Source organism: Arachis duranensis, chromosome 8, assembly GCF_000817695.3.
Source record: "Arachis duranensis cultivar V14167 chromosome 8, aradu.V14167.gnm2.J7QH, whole genome shotgun sequence".
NCBI classification, from domain to species: Eukaryota; Viridiplantae; Streptophyta; class Magnoliopsida; order Fabales; family Fabaceae; genus Arachis; species Arachis duranensis.
The window spans coordinates 16,712,028-16,731,821 of record NC_029779.3 but is presented as its reverse complement, the minus strand read 5'-3'; the positions used below and the strand labels follow the sequence as shown (position 1 = coordinate 16,731,821).

The 19,794-nt window shown below is 32.8% G+C and overlaps 3 protein-coding genes across 3 annotated transcripts; 1 reads left to right on the top strand and 2 right to left on the bottom strand.

Annotated features, from left to right (window-relative positions):
- Positions 1-1,453: 1,453 nt before the first annotated feature.
- On the bottom strand, positions 1,454-6,039 carry LOC107461196 (vacuolar-processing enzyme). Its single transcript, XM_016079665.3, has 9 exons — positions 5,680-6,039; positions 4,920-5,084; positions 4,685-4,841; positions 4,130-4,215; positions 3,832-4,031; positions 3,412-3,460; positions 2,986-3,198; positions 2,062-2,268; positions 1,454-1,971 (listed from the first exon to the last, which is right to left on the bottom strand). The coding sequence occupies exons 1-9, from the start codon at positions 5,887-5,889 to the stop codon at positions 1,789-1,791; spliced, it is 1,470 nt and encodes a 489-aa protein (XP_015935151.1). The 5' UTR covers positions 5,890-6,039; the 3' UTR covers positions 1,454-1,788.
- Positions 6,040-12,321: 6,282 nt separating this feature from the next.
- LOC107461224 (uncharacterized) lies at positions 12,322-15,688 on the top strand. The gene is made up of 5 exons (XM_016079704.3): positions 12,322-12,371; positions 12,580-12,850; positions 13,149-13,254; positions 14,754-14,897; positions 15,055-15,688. Exons 2-5 carry the CDS (start codon positions 12,594-12,596, stop codon positions 15,316-15,318), a joined length of 771 nt encoding a protein of 256 aa, XP_015935190.1. The 5' UTR covers positions 12,322-12,371; positions 12,580-12,593; the 3' UTR covers positions 15,319-15,688.
- Positions 15,689-15,692: 4 nt separating this feature from the next.
- LOC107461223 (probable protein phosphatase 2C 72) lies at positions 15,693-17,448 on the bottom strand. The gene is made up of 5 exons (XM_016079703.3): positions 17,187-17,448; positions 16,769-17,077; positions 16,565-16,679; positions 16,194-16,417; positions 15,693-16,037 (listed from the first exon to the last, which is right to left on the bottom strand). Exons 1-5 carry the CDS (start codon positions 17,373-17,375, stop codon positions 15,822-15,824), a joined length of 1,053 nt encoding a protein of 350 aa, XP_015935189.1. The 5' UTR covers positions 17,376-17,448; the 3' UTR covers positions 15,693-15,821.
- Positions 17,449-19,794: the final 2,346 nt, after the last annotated feature.

Sequence of the window (19,794 nt, the reverse complement as noted above, 5' to 3'; positions counted from 1 at the left end):
TCCATATCTCAATTTCTAAATAAATATTCAATTTCATCAATCACTATATATATACATATCAATATCACACACCAAATTATGCTCACCAACAAGAGCCTCAACCTTACCAACAATTAAGCATATCAATCCATATCGCATACAACTTTACATGCTTTACCAACAATTATCACCACTCACAATCATTCAACCATTATTCATATATTCAACTCAATCCAATTCATCCAACAACTACATCAACATTTCAAAATCCTATCCTAGGGTCGCTAGTCTAAGTTTTCATATTACATTACATTTTAGATACAGGAATCCGAAACCATATCTTGGCCGATTTCCGTTCAACCCGGAATACTTCCAAATCCACTTTCAAGGTCCCAAAACTTCACCAATAGATTTTCAAGCTTATTGCTCCACTCCAAATCTTTTTAAAACCATCAATCAAGCTCCAATACACATATATACACTACCTAAACCACAATATCACATCCAACCACAATAACTCAATCACTAAATCACAAAATTCCAAGTATTTAGCTTAGGGTTGAAATCTTACCTTACTCAAAGATCAAAGAGGCAAGATTAAACCTTCCTCTCAAGTTAATTGGATCCTATAACATCAAAAACTTAAAATCTAAACACTTTTTACCCGAAATTTTTGAAATCAAAGGCTGGAAATTTAGAGAAGAAATCGTGGCTTACCTCAAAAATAAAGTTGTGGGTTTTGTAGAGTTCGACACCCTGGACGCGTGGCCACAAATGGTGCCGCAATTAGAGCTCTGGATCAAAAGTTATGATCAATTGAAGATTGAAGTGAATTTGGAAAAGGGTTTCATGCTCCTTCTCCCCTATTAAGCATGTTTGATGTTATGGTGGGGAAGGAAGGGCTGTGCACTTCATTTAGTCACCGATTGGGTTGGGCTAAGGGCCCAATACGAGTTCGGTTGGCTCAGTTTGACCCGTTCGATCTAATTTTAAGTTATTTTTTTTAAAATTTATGTCAAAATTCTTGTTTTTATTTTCTCTATCATATTAAACCATAAAAAAAATCATATTTTTAATTTTCTAGAATAAATTATAATTTATAGGTTAATTGGTCATTGATTAACCGGATTTTACAAATCACGTCTCAATTGATTTAGACATGAGACTAAGACCAATAGAACACCCAATCAAAAAAGTGGATGAGATGAAAGATGGATAAAAGATGAAAGACAAAAAAAACCTAAAAAGATCATCTATAAAATAGTCAAACGAGATCTACATATAAACGATCTCTCTGTAGATATGATATATAATAGAGCTCAATGACATTGTTTGATTCATGTAACCGACCTCACTTAGTGAGACAAAACTTTATTATTTTTGTTTGTATTATTTGAGTTATCAAGACTAGGAATACCGAAGGGTCATTGGCTCATTGCTAAGTTTAAAAAAATGCATTGTAATTTTTTAAAGATTCAAAAGTAAAATATTTAGACCAAATATAATATATTTACCATACCATGGAGATTCTACTAAAATTTTACCAAATAACAGTTACTGTATGATCTTGGAACTTGGCATCGATGCATGACATTATACTGGAGGGTCCAATGGAACTTCATGGTCCACTATTCCTCCTTCAATAAAATGCCTTAATTACAACGGACACACAATCAAAGGAGGTTCCCCGCTTCCCATCCTCCCATTTGTATATTTACAAAACTAGCATATGAGAAATCATCACCAATGTATATATTGTATATTCATTTTAATTGTAACAGTGGTCTTTAATGGAGCAAATTCTCGGAACTATGCACTGAAACCCCTGTGTAGTGAACTCCATGGATTGGATGGAACACTTGTGCATGCATGTGCTGAGGCATCAGCCAATTGCTCCCTCCTTATGCCTGCATTGCAGAAGTTTGCAAAGGATCTCATGTGTTTCATTCCATACTGAGACAACGATCCGCAATGCGTCTCAAAAGTCGTAACCTGCATCAACAATAGATTCAGGTGTAACAAGAATCATAGAATTATTAATAATAAAACAAAAATCATAAAATGAATAATTGAAAACAGTACCAGTGATTTCAGGCAGTCCCAGTCATCAACAAGTGGCTCCCCAGAAGGTCTAACACTGCTAAGTATTTCTTGACCTTTTTCAATGCCGAATAAGAGCTTTCCAATAAGTTTGACGCTGCTATCTATATGCATTCTGTGAGACATTGCTTCCATAACTTGTTTCTCTGCTGCAGCTTTCCTTGGAGAACCCTCAGGAGCTTTGAGGTACTGGCAAATGAGAAACAGATGATGATGTCAACAGGTAGATAAACCAGAAAATAAGTGTCAAGTGTCAACAAATAATGACCTTTATTTCATCGTGTAGACTCAGACATTACTCTAATGCCAACATTCCCAATCTAGTTCAAGTTCTGCATCCGAATAACTAACCCATATTCGGTTTAGAGGAAACCATTATAAACAGAACAGGAATTCATCTAAAGTTCTAACTGAAGCATAGAGTTCCTAGGGTTTACCAAATTAAATCAGCCATAGAATATCTTGCTAATGGAATCTACTCTAATGGCACATTCAGGGCAAGGAGTGCTAGATTCTATGGAGTAACCTCAAATGGAATAGCCATTCCCAGCGTTAAGCTTCATAAGTTCAGGAACAAAACAACATTCAATTTTTTGGTACTTACAATAAATCAACGATAAGCCCCATTCCAGGTAATGGTGGATCACAATCCAAGTATCAGACAAGAAGCTAGACTTGAACTCCCAATACCAAATTGTGAAGAGTATTGGCATGTTTCCATTCTCATATATCTTCATTGTTCAATACTAAATTATGCTATCCTTCATTAAATTTCAATGCTAGTATGATGATAAAAATATATCTACCACTCAATCTGCTCCATTTTCAAATTTGGGTGCATAAGGAGGACAAAACAAAGAAATAATTTGAACAGGAATAAAGTAAAAATATTTCACAAAATGATACCTTATCCCAGAAATGGACAAGATCTGCATCACGTTGGTTTACTGCTGTCTTTGACGGTAGCTTCAAGGAGTTGTTATCCATAACCGTAAAATTTTCATTAGCTGGATTTGTGCCCAAATATAGGAAGAGATTATTACTGCTAATCCCTATATCACCATATTGCATCACATGAGAGCCATACATTGAATTTCCGTTGGAAGTCCTTTCTTTAACCTGGGAACACAGGAATAACAAAATTTTTCTCACTCAATTCATGCACACATTCTACAATTTTGAGACCAGAAAATCTTTAGGCCAATAATACTTGCAATGTGAAAACAAACAAAATTTTCTCCCCTCCATTTAAGAAACCAAGGTATAAATCTACATTCCCCAGTTAATATTAGTTGATTATCTAAAACAACTAAGCTAGCAATAGGATCTTACCAATTGGTATTGTTGGTGCAAAGTTTCTGTACGTAAATTGTGTATGGCACTGTTCAAGAGTAAGGAGAACAAAACAAAGAATCAGTACCATAAAAGAACTTGCAGCATTACTCATATAAAAGTAAACATGTTCTTCTAAGACCAAGTGCAGTAAAAAAGGAGGGATGAAAAAGATTGCCTTTTCCTTCTAGAACAAAATGCGTTCAGCAAATTACAAATACAAGGTATATAAAATCCTAATATTGACATGCTCTCATCATAGCAATCAATTGTTTTCAACACTTCATGGTGATAGTCTGGGAACAGATAACACACCCAATAAACCTTATTTAATTATAGCTCTCATATAATTTATAATTAATTAGAGTCAGCAAGTTACACAGGAAAAAGATTTATTTATTCTATATGCTATTTTCATACCTGTCTTCCATCCAAGCAACACTGTATAGGTCACCTAGACAGGTTCCAAATTCTGGTGGAGGACTAGGATTCTCCCCAGGGCAATATGTTCCCCAACTGCTTTCTTCTGCGTTTGCGGCTGTTGTTGCATAGATATTCAGACCTTCTGGAAGAAGGCCTTCAAAGATACTTCCAGATTCACATGCCTCAAGATAAAATACCTGCACCAGCATTATGTAAATCCAAAGAATTGGGAAATATCTCAACAAAGATTGATATAAACATTAATCAAGCAACGTCTAGTATGCAAGTAACTTACCATGCTTTTATATGTTCCAGAAGCATGCTTCTTCTTCAAGACTTCGATCAGATCAGATGCATATAAGTAAGGACTAGTAGGCATCCCTGAAATCCATCCCAGTTCCCACAAAATATTAGACCATATAAGAGCTTCAAAAGAGCAGATATCATTGTTATGAGAAGAGTTGTGTTGTGTAAGGATGCAAAACAAAATTTTAGTAAAAGGATCACAAATGAAGACAATTTTGACTGGAATAAAGGGATCACGTCCAATCAATTCAGTTTTCTCTCTATCATTCCTGACACACTAAAAACAAAAAAAAAAAAAAAGAAAAAAACTAAAAAGATAATTTTAACAGTAAAAATAACCAGATAACAGAACATAACTTCTTTCACTGTTTCACTCCATGTTAGCAAATAAACCCAAAATGCTACAGGAAACAGACTATTTGCAAGTAATACTCCCCAGTAGAAGACAACCCATAGTACCATGCTGAAAAAGGATACAATCAACACATACACAATCCATGATTTTCGTCATAAAGTCCCTTTGGAAGAATTCAGAGCTACTTACCAAGCACCCCAGGACCCCCATGATCACTATAGTATATAAATATATGATCATTGGGACCACTATCTACAACCTTCCCACTGCCACCTGTAAGAGCTGACTTATTTCCAAGTATAGCAGCAAAAAAGTTGTTTACAGTAACATCTCCACCAACATAATCCTATCATAACAAAGTTCATATCAGAAGACTTTTTAAGTTTCAAACAGAATCAGGATTTGCGATAACAAGATCTCAAACCTTTGGGACTCCTTTGTAAACATCATCTCCATGTGGACTGTTAATGATGACTCCGGGCCGTGGGTTCTCTTCATTGAAAGCAATGTCATCATACATAAACACAATGATGTTTTCTTCTTTGAGACCACCTTTCCTCAGTAATTGATACGCATGACAAACATCAGCCTGAAAAAAGATGAAGCCTCATCAATCATCACTCATCAGTGAAACAAACCAAGTAATACAGTCCAAATGGTAAATTAGTACTAATAACTGAATCAGCAAGTTATATAGACCAATCACCAATGACCACAGATTAAGTTGACCAAACTGAACAACCCAAACCCAGAACAAAACAGAGAGCAGTTTCTTTTTGATACGTGGAACACAAATTATCAATTATTGCAGGCTTTTGTTTCAGTGCAGTATAGACGTTAGATCCTCCAAGGGCCACTATTCACAATTCATCTTTAGAATCTAAGGTGCAAGTAGCTGAGGCGAATGCAGAATCTGCATCAAATACAGATTTTAACCTAGACTGAAATAAAAGAAAATAGTATTCTAAATGCTGTCAACTAAACAAGATGCCCACGAACCAGTGGAACAGGAAAAGCAATATGAAAACCGAAGGACAGTGATAAGCAACAGTTCATCAATTTCATACTAAACAGTCAAACAAAGAAGGAACAATATACTGACAAGGGAAAGCGTTGAGGAAAGGAAATCATAAGAAGACAAAAAATTGAAGCTTCAAAGAACGGGAGTATAAGAATGACGGTACCTGATGTCTGTAATTCCAGTAGCCATTGGAACCAGCGATTAAAATGGCCCAGCGAGTTCCTTCCTCCACGTTGTCGTCGTCGTCGGAAGGCGCTTTGAAGAATCTGGAAGCTTCGGAAGGAAGGCGGATAACTTCTCCGATGGGGTCTCGAACGGCGGAGACAAGGACGGCGAAGAAGGCCGCGAGCAGAAAGAGGAGAGAACGGCCCATTGGGCTGGAAAAGAAAGAGAGGGAGAAAGGGGTTTGATGATTAGGTGAGAGGAGAAGAAGGAGATGAATAAAGAAAGAGAGCACTACTCCCTTTCCTCATATATATATTACTATTCCCCCAATTCAATATTTCATGTTGTCGTGTGTATTATTATCATGAGGATGGTGTTTGTTAAGGAAAGAGACGAAGTAACGTCTCGNNNNTTCCAAGGTTTGTTTTTTGTTTATTCAATAGTGCTTCTTGCCACATTTGAAGGGTTCCTTGTTGCTTACGTTTTATAATTAAACCCTTTGCCAACTTTTTTCCCTTCTCTTACTCGCACTTTTTTCACCTTTCTTGCATTTTGCCTTTTTTTTTTTACAGAAAAAAATATTTTTCATTCCTAGAGAAATCATTCGGTATTTACATCTATCATAAAAATATCACTTTTACATTTGTTAAACACGATAAATATTTAATTACTAAAAATCTTAATAAATAAAAATAGAGATAAATATAAATTTTTTCTGTTTTTGAATTTATAAATTCGTGTTGTTACTGTATGATAGTATGATACATCTTTTTTTTCTTTATATAAATCTAAATATTTTAAACATCTAAAAGTTTTTTTATAAAGAGTAATATACTTTTTCTATATTATTTCAGTGAAAGTGTGCATTTAAATTCTCATAAGGTTTACATAAATTTACGAAAATAAATATTTTCTGTCGTTTTTATTTTAGCCGGTGATCTTATAAAATTTATTAAAGTTTGACTAGTTAAAAATAAGCATGCATGAGATTATTTTCGTATGTAATTTCTGAATGTTCTCATCTAAATTTGATCTATTTTGTTGAGTATATTATATTAATATGGTGATTATCGTAGTTTCGTTGCGACACTAATATGATAAAAGTTGCAGTAATTTCATAGCTGATATATGACGGACCAGATTATTAAAGTAATAAAAGAAATAACATGCACGCATAAAGTTTATAAGATTTGATTATCTCGGAAAAGTATATATGTATAGCCTAAGTAGGAGATTTGTAAGAAATTATTATTTTCTAATATATTTATGGGCAATACATATTTAATTATAATCGCAAATTAAATTATTTTACATTAAATGACTTATATAACGGTGATCTCATTTATTGTTATAAATGTTGAATTAAATAAGTCATTATTATTTTTGATTTAAAATTAAACGAGAATAAAAAATACTATTTTATTTTAATTTTAGGGTTTAATGGGTGTCACACTCAAATATAAATAGTGACTTCACAATTTTGGTCCAACACATCATAACCGTCTTCGTAGCTCTTTTTCCATCAAAAGAGTTGCAATTCAGTTTTACTAGGAATACAGAAGACTTTGATTGAGAAAAATCAAAGAATCAAACTCTCTCAATTATATTCACGAATTCAAGTATATTTTCGCGCTCTCAAGTATCTCTTTCTTGATGATTTAACATAGATGATTTGAGGAACTAAGAAAATCTTAGAATTTCCATGTTTAAAATGAAGTTTTTCTAAAATGATTAAACTCTTAAATTTTTATTTTATCAAGCTTCTCGTTTTAAACTATTTTTAAGTTAAGAGATAAATACTAAATTGGTATTTGAATGATTCTGGCATGATAAAATGGCATTTGACTTTTGTTATTGACAAAATAGTCCTCGAAAGATTTTAAAATTTGACAAAGTCACCCAACCGTGATGTCACAGTGAACGAAAAATGTTGATGTGACGGTTGGAAGAGAGCTTTGATGATGGCAGAGACATTTATGGTCTTCTTCTTCTTTGCTATGGCGGAAGGGGATGAGGTGTTGTCATGGCGGAGAGGACACTTCTTCTTCTTCTTTGCCATGACGGAATGGGTGCAACAGTAAGATACTGCCATGACGGAGGGTAGGCAATGGCGTATTGAAGAAGAAGAAGCAGCGAACACGAGAACACGGCGGGTGAGGTACTGCCACGGCAGAAAGGGACATAATGGTGTGCCATGACAGTGGTGAAAGGGGATACATCGGCGTGTTAAAGAAAAAGTAGCGAATACGAAGAAGAAGAAGGAGGTTGTCAGAAATGTCACTTGAGTTTTTTGCCATCATTAGAGCTTTTTTTCTATGGCTACATTAGCGTTTTTCGTTTATTATGACATCATTCTTTTGCAGTTGAGTAATTTTGTCAAATTTCAAAATATTTCAAGAACTATTGTGTTAATAAAAAAAGTCAGATACCATTTTATCAGTATCTTAATATTTCATATACCAATTTAATATTTACCTCTTAATTTAAATATGATTTGAATATTATTTTCTCATTTTTTAGTAAGAGTTTAATTTCATTGTTTCACGTCTTTTTAATTATCGCATATATATGGAGTTCAATAAAATTAACATTATTGTATCCCTTTTTTCTTTTTCTTTAGTCTTTTCCCCCCTGTTTTTTAAGTGATTCATGCTGACTTTCAAAGTTAAAGCAATACCCTTTTTTTTTGGTGAAGTCTCTGGTATGGATATATCAAAATATCTATACCTCTGGATCATACGTGTATGAGTCTAATAAGAGACGCGTGTTCGCTATCGATAACCTGCAAAATCACTCCTTTAAAAGAGTGCCACTGCAATAGCAGTGGGTCAGAAACTTTGTTCAGAAGTGGTCTTGTGAGGGCAGGAGGATTATTTGTTAATGTGTTATTATTAATGGAATTTTAGGGATAAAATTTTTTGGGCCATGGACTTCGTGGGCTTAAGGAAATTTTGGCCAGTTTGTTGGGGTGAAGAATATAGGAAGAGAACTGTCTATGTTTTAAAACCCATAAGGAAAGGAGAAAAAATATTTTAATGAAATAGGAAGAAAAAAGAAAAATAAGAGTGACGTGAAGATTCAATAAAATTAAAAAACAGTGGCATAGTGCTACATTGAAAATATGTAAACATTAAGAAAATAAAAAAATTTTAATAATTATAAATTTTACATTTCTTAAGTATTTTATAATGCATTGGTGCCATATCTAAATTTTAATATTTTTATTTATTTTATTAAAAATTATTAACAACGGTTAACATGCAAAATAAGAAATATTTTTAATTTCGTATTATCCATTTATTCTCAATATATTATTCTTCCTCCGACAAAATTTATAAAAAAATAATTCTATTAATTATGCCCATTACCATTGTTATTACAGTAGCAAATATTTTTGTTCTCTTTAATTATAAGGTTTATTAAATTTATTGGTAACTCCTAAAATTTATATTTATTTATGTAATAACTCCTAAAATTTATATTTATTTTTGTAATATTATAAGTCTTTTTATAAACTAAGTCTAACTAAATTAAATAATAAAATAAAATAAAATTTATTGATAACTCCTAAGGTCCATTATTCAATATTAAAATAAAATAATGTTCATTGTAAATGAGATATTTTTTAATCAACGCGATGATTATGGAAACATGAAAGCAAAATTCGCTGTAAAAAAAATATAATTGAATGGTATTTATGCCATCCATTTTGAATGAATCTTTGAAGTAATATAATGAAATTAGGTGTTTATTTCGGTATGATGATAAATTTATATGAATTAGTACGACAAAAATATATTATAAGCTATATATCGTTTTTTTATTTTATTGTTAGGTTAGTTAGACTTAATTCATAAAAAATCTTATAGCATTACTCAAATAAATATAGGCTTTAAGAGTTACCAACAAATTTAATGAATTTTATGATTGAATATAACGAAAATATTTGTTATTGTAATAACAATGTTAATGGGCATAATTAATAGAATTATTTTTTTATAAATTTTATTGGAACAAGAATAATATATTGAGAATAAATAGATAATATGAAACTGAAAATACTTTTTATTTGTATGTTAATATTTCTTAATAATTCTGTTAACCGAGAATAAGAATGTTATGTATAATGGTATATATTACCTCTCTTAATTGATGAAAAATATTTAATTAGATTTTTGACCTTCTAGTTCATTCAATTTTCAATAAAATAAATAAAAATATTAAAATTTAAATATGACACCAATGCATTATGAAATACTTAAGAAACATAAAATTTATAATTAATAATTTTTTTATTTTTTTAATGTTCACATATTTTTAATGTAGCACTATGTCTGTTTTTCAATCTTATTGGATCTTCACTCCACTCTTATTTTTCTTTTATATTTTTTCTCCTTTTCTTATGGGTTTCAAAACATAGACAATTCTCCTCTTATATTCTTCACGCCCAACAATCTGGCTAAAATTTCGTTAAGCCCACGAAATCCATGGCCCAAAAAATTTTATCCCAACATTCCATTAATAATATCACATTAGCAAATAATCTTTCTGTCCTCACAAGATCACTTCTGAACAAAGTTTCTGACCCACTGCTATTGCAGTGGCACTTTTTTAAATGACTGATTTTACAGGTTATAAAAAACGAACACACGCGTCTTTTATTGGACTCACACACGTATGAATCAGAGGTATAGATATTTTGATATATCCATACCAGAGACTTCACCTTTTTTTTTATGGGTAGTAAAGCAACACATATTTGATGATACAGAATGACTTAAACGTAGGATAAACTACAATAATTTGATCATATAAATAATACACTCGATTGATATCTACAACGTTTGTTTGTTTGACTTTGTGTTGCAGTTGTGTATCCGCCAGACTGCCACCCTTTTCATCCTTACTTCCTGTCCAATCCAATATACTGTAATCAATTCTTTTTGGTAGTTTATTGCAATCAATATTGATGGTGAGAGATTTTCAACTTGCTCCGTTAATTAAGATTTACTTAGTTTTCATACTTTCCTCGCTTAGCTTTTTCAGATTGCTTCTAAACTCATTTACAACGAAATATTAATCCTTGAACAGAATTCAGGCAAATTGCTCACACACAAAAATGCATATCTTTGCATATCAGAAATTAATTATTCTAAAATTACACTTGATGGATAACTAACACATGTCCTGTCAAGATACCGCATCTGACTGAGGTTGTTGTTTCACGAATCAGATAAAATATTATACGTTGGTATATCAGTACAGGACGAAGCATAAAACAAATAGATTATCAGCTCAATTCACGTTAAGAGAATATAAGAAACTATCGGCAGACTTATTTTTCAAAAAAAATTATGGAGTTTTTCAAGATTTTCAATTAAGATAACTATATTTATAGTTTAAGGTTTTTCTAAACTCTCTTGGCTTGATTATGAAGAACTAACCAAACAGTCAAACTATAAAAACTACCGGTCAAATCATTAAAAGCAATAGCAATAAAAACTAAGTACGGTTATTAATGTAGAACAGATTTATTTCTTTGTGCATGGGGACCAGATATAAGATTAATTTTTATAGATAATTAAGTTTTTTTTTAAATATATTATTTTATTTTGTTAATTTTTAAAAAAATATATTATACACACTACTTTTCCTTCTCTTCACACAAACATCTTTTCATATTAGAAATATCCTTATTTTGACGCCTTTTCATCTTTTTTTGTCATACTAAAAAAGGGTAAACTTTTTGTATAGAATAGAACAAGATTTTTTCATGATAAAATATTATAATTTGGCTAATAAAAAATAGTTTAATTTAGATTTGACTAATTTAAAAATAACACTCTATATACCACTTTTAATTCAGGGCGGAGCTACATACATAAAAAAGGGGCAATGACCCCTAATTTTAATTTTTTACATGTAAATTATATGTAAATTTCAGTTTAGTCTTTTTTAAAATTTTATTTTAGTCTTATTTTATTGTGTAAATATTTTTTGCCCTCCTCTAATATTTTATCTAATTCCACCCTGTTTTAATTGATTTATAATAATATTTATTCATAAAATATAAAAGTAAAAAGTATTGATAATTAACATTATGCAAACAACATTTAATATAAGAAAAAATATTTAAAACTTTTAAAAATAAAAATATTTGAAATTTAATTTAAAAAATTTAAAATTTAAACTCAACAAAGCTCTTATCAATTTTAAACTTCTGATATTTACTTAAATAAATGAGTAAACAGATCAATCAACTAACCCAAATTTGTTTAATTCTCTATGTCTCTAATATTTTTCATATATAAAGATACTATTTTATGATAGAAACGAATTTAAATCCTGTAAATTTTAAATTTTTACTTTAAAAGATAAAATATGATATCTCACCTTTAAATAGTTTTTTTCTCATTTTTTTTAGTTTTACCTATGAAATAACACTTTAAAGATTTAAAGTGAAATTCAAAATTTAACATTCCACCACCAAATATGGGCCCCACTTTTTGTATGTATATATTTTATGTAGTGATTTTATATTCATGAGCCCAAAATAAGAACTGAGAAGACCAACCCAAGTTAAATGATTTAAGCCCAATTATATATTTAGCCCACTCTTGCACCTACGCCATTACGGCAATACTCTTCTATTCTGTTCGTTCCTCAACAGTGGCGCTCTGCAAAGCAAAGGTGACCAGAGCTCATCATTCCATTTTTTACTCTGCTCAGTTATTTCATCTCTGTAACTTTATGGTTTTCGCATTTTAGTTCGTTGTTTATTTCACTTATCATAATACTGTTACTGTTCCTATGTTGTTATCACTGACCTGAATGTTCTGCGCTCCATCTATTTGTTGATATGTTCAAATGAGTAACAGTTTGGGTACCCTGTGTGTAGGTTATCTGTTTGATATGGAAGGTGGAGAGAACATTCTAGATATCATTCACAATGATTATGATGATGGTGATGATGTTGAAATGGTTGATGTTGAAGAAGGAGAGTTGGTGGAACCTGATTCCCGGAATTCTTTGCGACAAAGTGAAGCTGGAGGTACCAATGAAGCAAATGAAGACTCTCATAATAAAGACCACAGGCTTAGAGCTAAAAAGAAAAGGAATAAGAGAAAGAAGAAAGCTTCAGGGTCCAACAAGGCAATTGATATAAACAGGTTTATCATTTTCTCCAATGCGAAATTTAATATTATCTTCATGAACTCATTTTAACTTTATGACCCAGTAGAATTCGGATTGTTTTATGATGTATTTAAGGCTTTTGATTTCATCTCTTCATTTTCATTTAGTTATAGAATGAAGCATTGGTCACTGCTCCTTTTTAATGCCAACCTCAATATAGTCCCTGAAACTTAATCGAATTAATGTGTAGATAAGCTTGATTTGTTTGTATCGCTGTTAACAAGTTTTTGCTGCCATCTTGTCCACATGATTGAATTTGTGTGTGCTTTTCAGATTTGTGATAGATGTGTGTCGCCATTTGAAAGAGAAAAAACAATATATGGTATACACTGCTGTAGGTTGCCTTGGGGTTTCTGCACTAAGCGATCTCGTCAAAGAGGTAGGTTATGCATTCCATGTCGGTTTAGAAAGCAAGTTTCATTTGTTCTTTCTTTTTTTGTCCTTAAGAGTGCACCATGTGACTTGGTAGTATTCAACTAGAAGTCTAGAAGATATATCTAATCAGAGGGTCTACCAACCCAATTGTTTTTCTGTCATCAAAAGCTAATCAAGGATTTATTTCTAATGATATCTTTGTATTGGAGTTTTCAGCCTCCTTCACAAAATTTCTCTCTCTGAATCTTGTCATGTGTAGTTGTTTGCTTCCACTAGTTTCATACTTCTAAATCCTTCTTTTCCGACCCAAATTGTGTATGGTTTTCAACATCTTACATATTGTTTAGAATTGTCTTTGTTTTATGTCTTGACCTGTATTGGCCACATGTGCAAGCTTATTTGATGATTTCCACAATGGTCTGTTCTTTTAGTCACTCTCTGAAATGTGCATTTCAAGTTCTTCAAAGTTTGAATAAATTACTATTTTTGTGTTTTGTTTTCCTTTGAATTTCTCCCTTCCTTAAATGGAAATGTAGCTATGTTTGGGAGTAGGTGCAACTTACTCACCTGTTGCAAGGAAAGGTGGGAGTTAAGGTTCCATCAGATTTGGAAAAGTCTTAAGCTGCTATGCTTATCAACTCTTTCAAGCATCACACAACCATTCATAGTTCTGATGTGTGTAATTTTCCCATAACATTGCAGATTTTCTTCCTGATGCTAGTTTGCTCCTTCTTCTCCTCTGCTTGAGCCTCATTGTTCTTGAGTGAACCACTTCATTATTTACTGATTTTGAAGGTCGATATCCATTTATTTATGTTGATATCTATATGCATGTAGACTGTAGAGAATGCGTTTACTTTTCAGTCTAAACTAAATTAAGATTTACCGAGCCTTGTTGTGAAGGTGATGGGAAACTAGTGACAATCAACTAAATCATTTTTACTCACCTAAATTTACAGGAAGTTCAGAGCCAAATTTATATCCGATTTCCTCTAAAAATTACATCATATCACATTGATGGTTATCTCAATATCATTTCATTTTTTACATCGCAAGTCATCTAGTATTTTTCTCCCTGGTTAACGTCTGCAGTCTTTTCTACTCTAGCTTCTTCAAGCGTTGGAAACTTGGCAGAAATTTTGGAATACTATAACCTATGAACTTAGTCTGCTTCTTCTTCCCTTTTTTCCCCCAATATTTTGACAGTGCCATTATACATTATTATATTATATTATAATTGGGTATGTACTTTCAAGCAATGGCTGGGCAATGTCCTCTATTTATACTATCTCATGGGTTTAACCCATAAAATTATCCACTGATACAAAGCGTGTGTTAACGTGGGATGTTTGTGCACCGGGCTGCCCTTTTTTTCTTTTTTTTTTTGTCTGAGACATTGCTTACTTAAATTTCAGACTTATAGAACCAACTTGTAATTTTACTATCTTGAATCTGTCCAAACCAATACACCACAAACTTCATAATGATATGTGAAAGTCACAGGTTGATGCAATTCAGGCTTGTGGGGGCCAAAAAACAGCTGATGGCAGTCGATTCCGGACAGGGGGTGGCATACTGTGGAACATCATTAAAGTTCGAGAACCAAAGGTGTACAAAGAGATAATGAAAAAAGTAAAGGAATTCGAGGTGTGTCATTAATGTTTATTTCTAGTGCTCACGCTTTTTTCATAAGTTTTCTTTTAAAAAAAGTAATTGATAGCCAAGGTCCAAGACTCTTAAAAGTTGTTATCGGCTTTGTAGTAACTTCTATTTGTGACATTCCTCATTATGCACAATGATGCAGAAGCAATTCAGGCAGCCATACGTTAAGCAACCACCTGTGCCAAAGAAGATAGATCCTCCGGAAGGGATCAACCTTCCGATTGCTGACAGAGATGAGGGAAATGTTTTAGGCAGTGCCTTTCCTGCTTCCCAAATGCAAGATCAACATGAACCAGCAGCAACTTCTGAAGTGAAACCTATCCCTATTATTCATGATAGGTTAAGGACCCCTGTTTCGTATGATGATGATCTGCTTGGAGAGGATCCAGAAAAAGATGCAACCTGATTATGGAAGTAAATAGCCCTTTATCACATGGCAAGTTTTTGGAGATCTACTTCACCTCTTTTTCATACCCCTTTTGGACTGCTACTACATTCTGTGTTCTGCTTTTCACCCCTCCCCAACTTCTTTTTGCTATACAACTTACAAGAGATTGAGCAGCGTTTGTATATTCCTTTTTTCTTCAAAGAGAATCGTGCTAAGTATTCTCTTTTCTTTTTTTCCCCTTTTTTTAATTAAAAAAAATGTTGGGTGTATAGTGATTTCAATTCTCTAATATGAAACGCTGCATTTGTCTAATATGAAACCTTGTCTCCGAAGAGGTCTATTAAAAATAATGAACTAAGAACTGGAGGACTTTTTGAGGATGTACTAATCACTTTCAGAGTTTGAATTTCTTTTCCATACTATTATCATTAAGTGATGTATCATGTATATAAATATATCACATTGAACTAGGCTTGCGATTCCACATTATATCATAGCAAGGCCTTTGTCAATAGCGCAAGTTAGTTAACATTATTTCCAGTTTTTACATATACTAGGCTCCTTTGTTTCTTCTGCAGGAAGAGGCAAACTGCGGTGCAGTCGTCTACCTTGGAGGAAGGATATTTGCTTTTCCATGCAGCTGTAGCTGCTTCCACCACTGCCTTAGCTGCCGCTGCTTCATTCTCTGTCGTCCACACGATCGAGCAAACCTCGATGTTGCTTAGCACATCCCACACCTACAACAAGATAAGAAACCTCTGAACCATAATGCTAATGTGAAATGAAAATGAAAATCAACATCCATAGATTTTCTTTCCCTCCCCCCTCCCCCTTTTATTTTTCCTTTCTAAATCTTCATACACACAAGAAACCATTAGTCACACAACACATACCCCATCACTTGCAAGCACAACAAATTGGTCACTTGATGTTAGAGGGCGAAACGAAATCTCCGGAATAGCAATGATACCGTGGTCCTTAAGAATGAAATCTCCAAAAGCACGAGACATTGCTAGGCCTGGGGAGTTCTCATTGGGTAACCATACTCTTTGGATGTGTGGTTCCTCATGTAGAGCAAATACACGACCATTACAACTTCTTATTCTATCTGCTTCACCTGCATTGGGTCAATATAACATACTTAGTATGCAAAATTATCAAGTTTGAGAACTCATTATACTCATAAACTTGAATGTTTGATATCCTTGTTAGTATGGTTAAGGCTTGAATGGGAAAAAGTGGTCATAGTATTAGTCTCTCTTACGAGGTAATCCAGGCTTCATATCTGTGGTCAGTTGAATGGGAATGATTTCACCATCACAAATTGTCCCCAAGACAGCTCTTGAGTCACCAAGGTTAGCCATGATAAGATCTTCACTCTGTTTTGTTGTTATGATTAGCAAATTTTGAGGTACAAGAGAAGAGACCACAGAGGCAGTGCAAATATTGCAATAGTTTCATGGTTTACCTGTCTTATAGCAACTATAGCTGTAGTTCCACTGCAAGAGAAATCTAGATTCTCTAGTTGATTCACCTCCATGTCCATCACCCTGAAAGCACAAAGAATAGCTTCTTTCCACTCTTGAAAATTCTTGTTTGTGCACGAGTCATCATCTTCCAATATGGTATTGTTATCATTCTTGGCATGAGTTATCATATTCTTTTGGTCCAGAATGAGTGAAGACAAACGCTTGTTTACTATTTGGCTCACTATGCGACCATTCCTTCCGTGCCCATCAAAAACACCGCAAAATGCTGCATCCTCCATGCCATAACCCTTAAGGATGAAAAAAGAAAGAGAGAAATCTTCAACGATTTTATTATAATGCCTTGTAATAATGAACATATATCAAGCAAAAATTTTGTTCGACATAATAAACCATTACCTGGCAAAGAGTGGCAGCATCTTGGTTAAGTCCTTTGCTACCCTTTTTAGAGTGAATAGAAGAAAGTCTGTGAATCTTACTTAAATTAACATTCTTGCTAGATTCATACACTGTTACATTCTCTTCAGTAGCTAAGTTAGATGATTCGTGATGAATCTCTGAAGATTCAGCGGATATGCAGATACCCATTTCAATTGAGGAAGCTTTTCTTTTTCTAATTTCCTTTTATTTACGGTCAAAGAATCAAATAAGTCCTAATCCTCATTCCTCAAGAAGTTGAGGAACTAAATATATAGCCATTTTACAAGAAGCGTGCATACGTAGAGAGCTTAAAAGTTATTAAGATCTTTATGATTGACTATTTTATATTTTTTAATGTCTTTTTATTAAACTAGGATGTCCCAACAGTGGCTTTAAGGGACATGTACGTCGTATTTCTACCATATTATAGTCATCAAAGGGTATGACTTTCTATTTTAAATTAAGTTCACTTACATCATGTTATATTCTAATTATTAGCAAGGTTATGCAAAATTAGTGTTCCATTATTTGAACAATTCATACATGTTTGATGCTATATCACTATTCCATAGAATGTGGATACAATTAACTGGGAATTAATCCTACAAGACCAATTATTGGTAGTTCTTATCAATTTTCTCGTAAGATGCGTGGTTTACTTACTTTGGAAGGTCAAACCAATTCTAATTCTAACAATGAAATATAGATGGATGTTGAGGATTACTTATACGGCAATAAATATAAATCTAGAGTGGAAGAACTTTAGGTTCGCATGAAAGGGCAAACTTCTCTCATGATCATTCAATTATATGATGCGTTCAATTGAAATATAATAATGAAAGTATGAGATAAATAAAAATTAAAAAGGGAGAACTCAATGGTTACGATGTGTCACCAAAGAAAAAAAGAGAGGAGAGCTTTAATATCTTAAATACTTTTACTGTTATTATTAAGTTTTAAATTTCTTACTAACAACCCATAACAACCCAAACTTCAAAGCTCATAAACAAGAACCAAAAAGCCGAAGATATTACAAAATAGAGCCTCTGTCCGAGCTCGATTTTTTCAACTGTAGACCTCCAATCGAAATCTCCACTATTTAGAATGAAGAACAAAATATAGTGAATATGCAGTCTAAATTTCACGCGAATTCAACGGTGAATAAGCGAGAAACGAAAGTTTAAAGTTTGTTACTCTGCTAAAAAACGTAGATAGTATTCTCGCTTCCCTTTCTCTCTTAATGCTTGTGTTTTTTAAAAAATGAGACCTCTCATTTCAACCCTAGCACATTCTTAGCAATTTCAACTATCTATGGGCCTGATACCAACATTTGGGTCTTTCTCCACGTAGGAAAGGAATCCAAAACCCAACAAATTTTCCCCTCACAACTATGTAGAATTAACCTCCAATCCGCGATTAAGCAACAAACTTCAAACTTTCACTTTGGTGATCTTAGTCATCATATCAGAATCACTCTTATAAGTGTGAACCTTCATAAGTTCTAACAACTCAGCATTCAAAACATCATATGCTTAATGACACCTCACATCAATATGTTTGGACCGAGAATGAAAAATAGAGTTTTTACCAAGATATATAGCATTTTAACTATCACAAAATAACACGTACCTCTTTTGAGCAAATCCAAGTTCTTTCAAAAAATTTTTAATCCAAAACATCTCCTTGCACGCTTCAGTAATGACAATAAACTCGGCCTCGATAGTGGACAAAACAACATATTTTTACAATCTAAATTGCCAAGACACAGCTCTACCTTCAAAGTTGATCAAGAAGCCTAAAATGGACCTTCTAAAATTAATATATTCTGCTATGTTTGAGTCAGTATAACCAAATGGAATAGGCTTCTCACTTTCATAATACAACTTCATGCTAGAAGTTCTACAAAAATATCTCATTATCCATTTTACAGTATTCTAATGCTATCTTCCTGAGTTTAAAATAAAACGGCTAATACAACCAACAGCATAAGGTATATTCGGCCTTGTGCACACTACACCATACAATAAACCACCCATGGTTGATGCATATAAAACTTTTTCTATATCTTTCTTCTCTTCTTTAGATGAATTTTGCTTGCAACTCAATTTGAAATTTGTAGTAAAAAGAGTACTAACGCCTTTGTTGAACCTATGCAACATTGTCTCAATATATTTCTCCTGTGATAACCAAAGTTATTCTCCTCTCTATCACACTAGATTCTTATACCAAGAATAACCTTTATCAGCCCAAGATCCTTTATTGCAAATGACATCGCAAGTTGTCTTTTCAACGTGTTAATCATAGAAGTATTTTGACCAACAATAAGCATGTCATCAACATCTATCAAAAGGATAATAAAATTATTACTAGCAAACTATTTAATAAATACACAATTATTAGAAGTAGTCTTCTTTAGCCTTGTCTATCATACCAGACTCGAACTTCTTGTACCATTGTCTCGAAACTTGTTTCAAGCCATATAAACTCTTCTTCAGTTTGCAAACATGATCCTCTTTACCTTTTACTATGAAACCTTCAGTTTGTTGCTTGTAAATTTCATTTTTAAGATTACCACGAAGAAAATCAG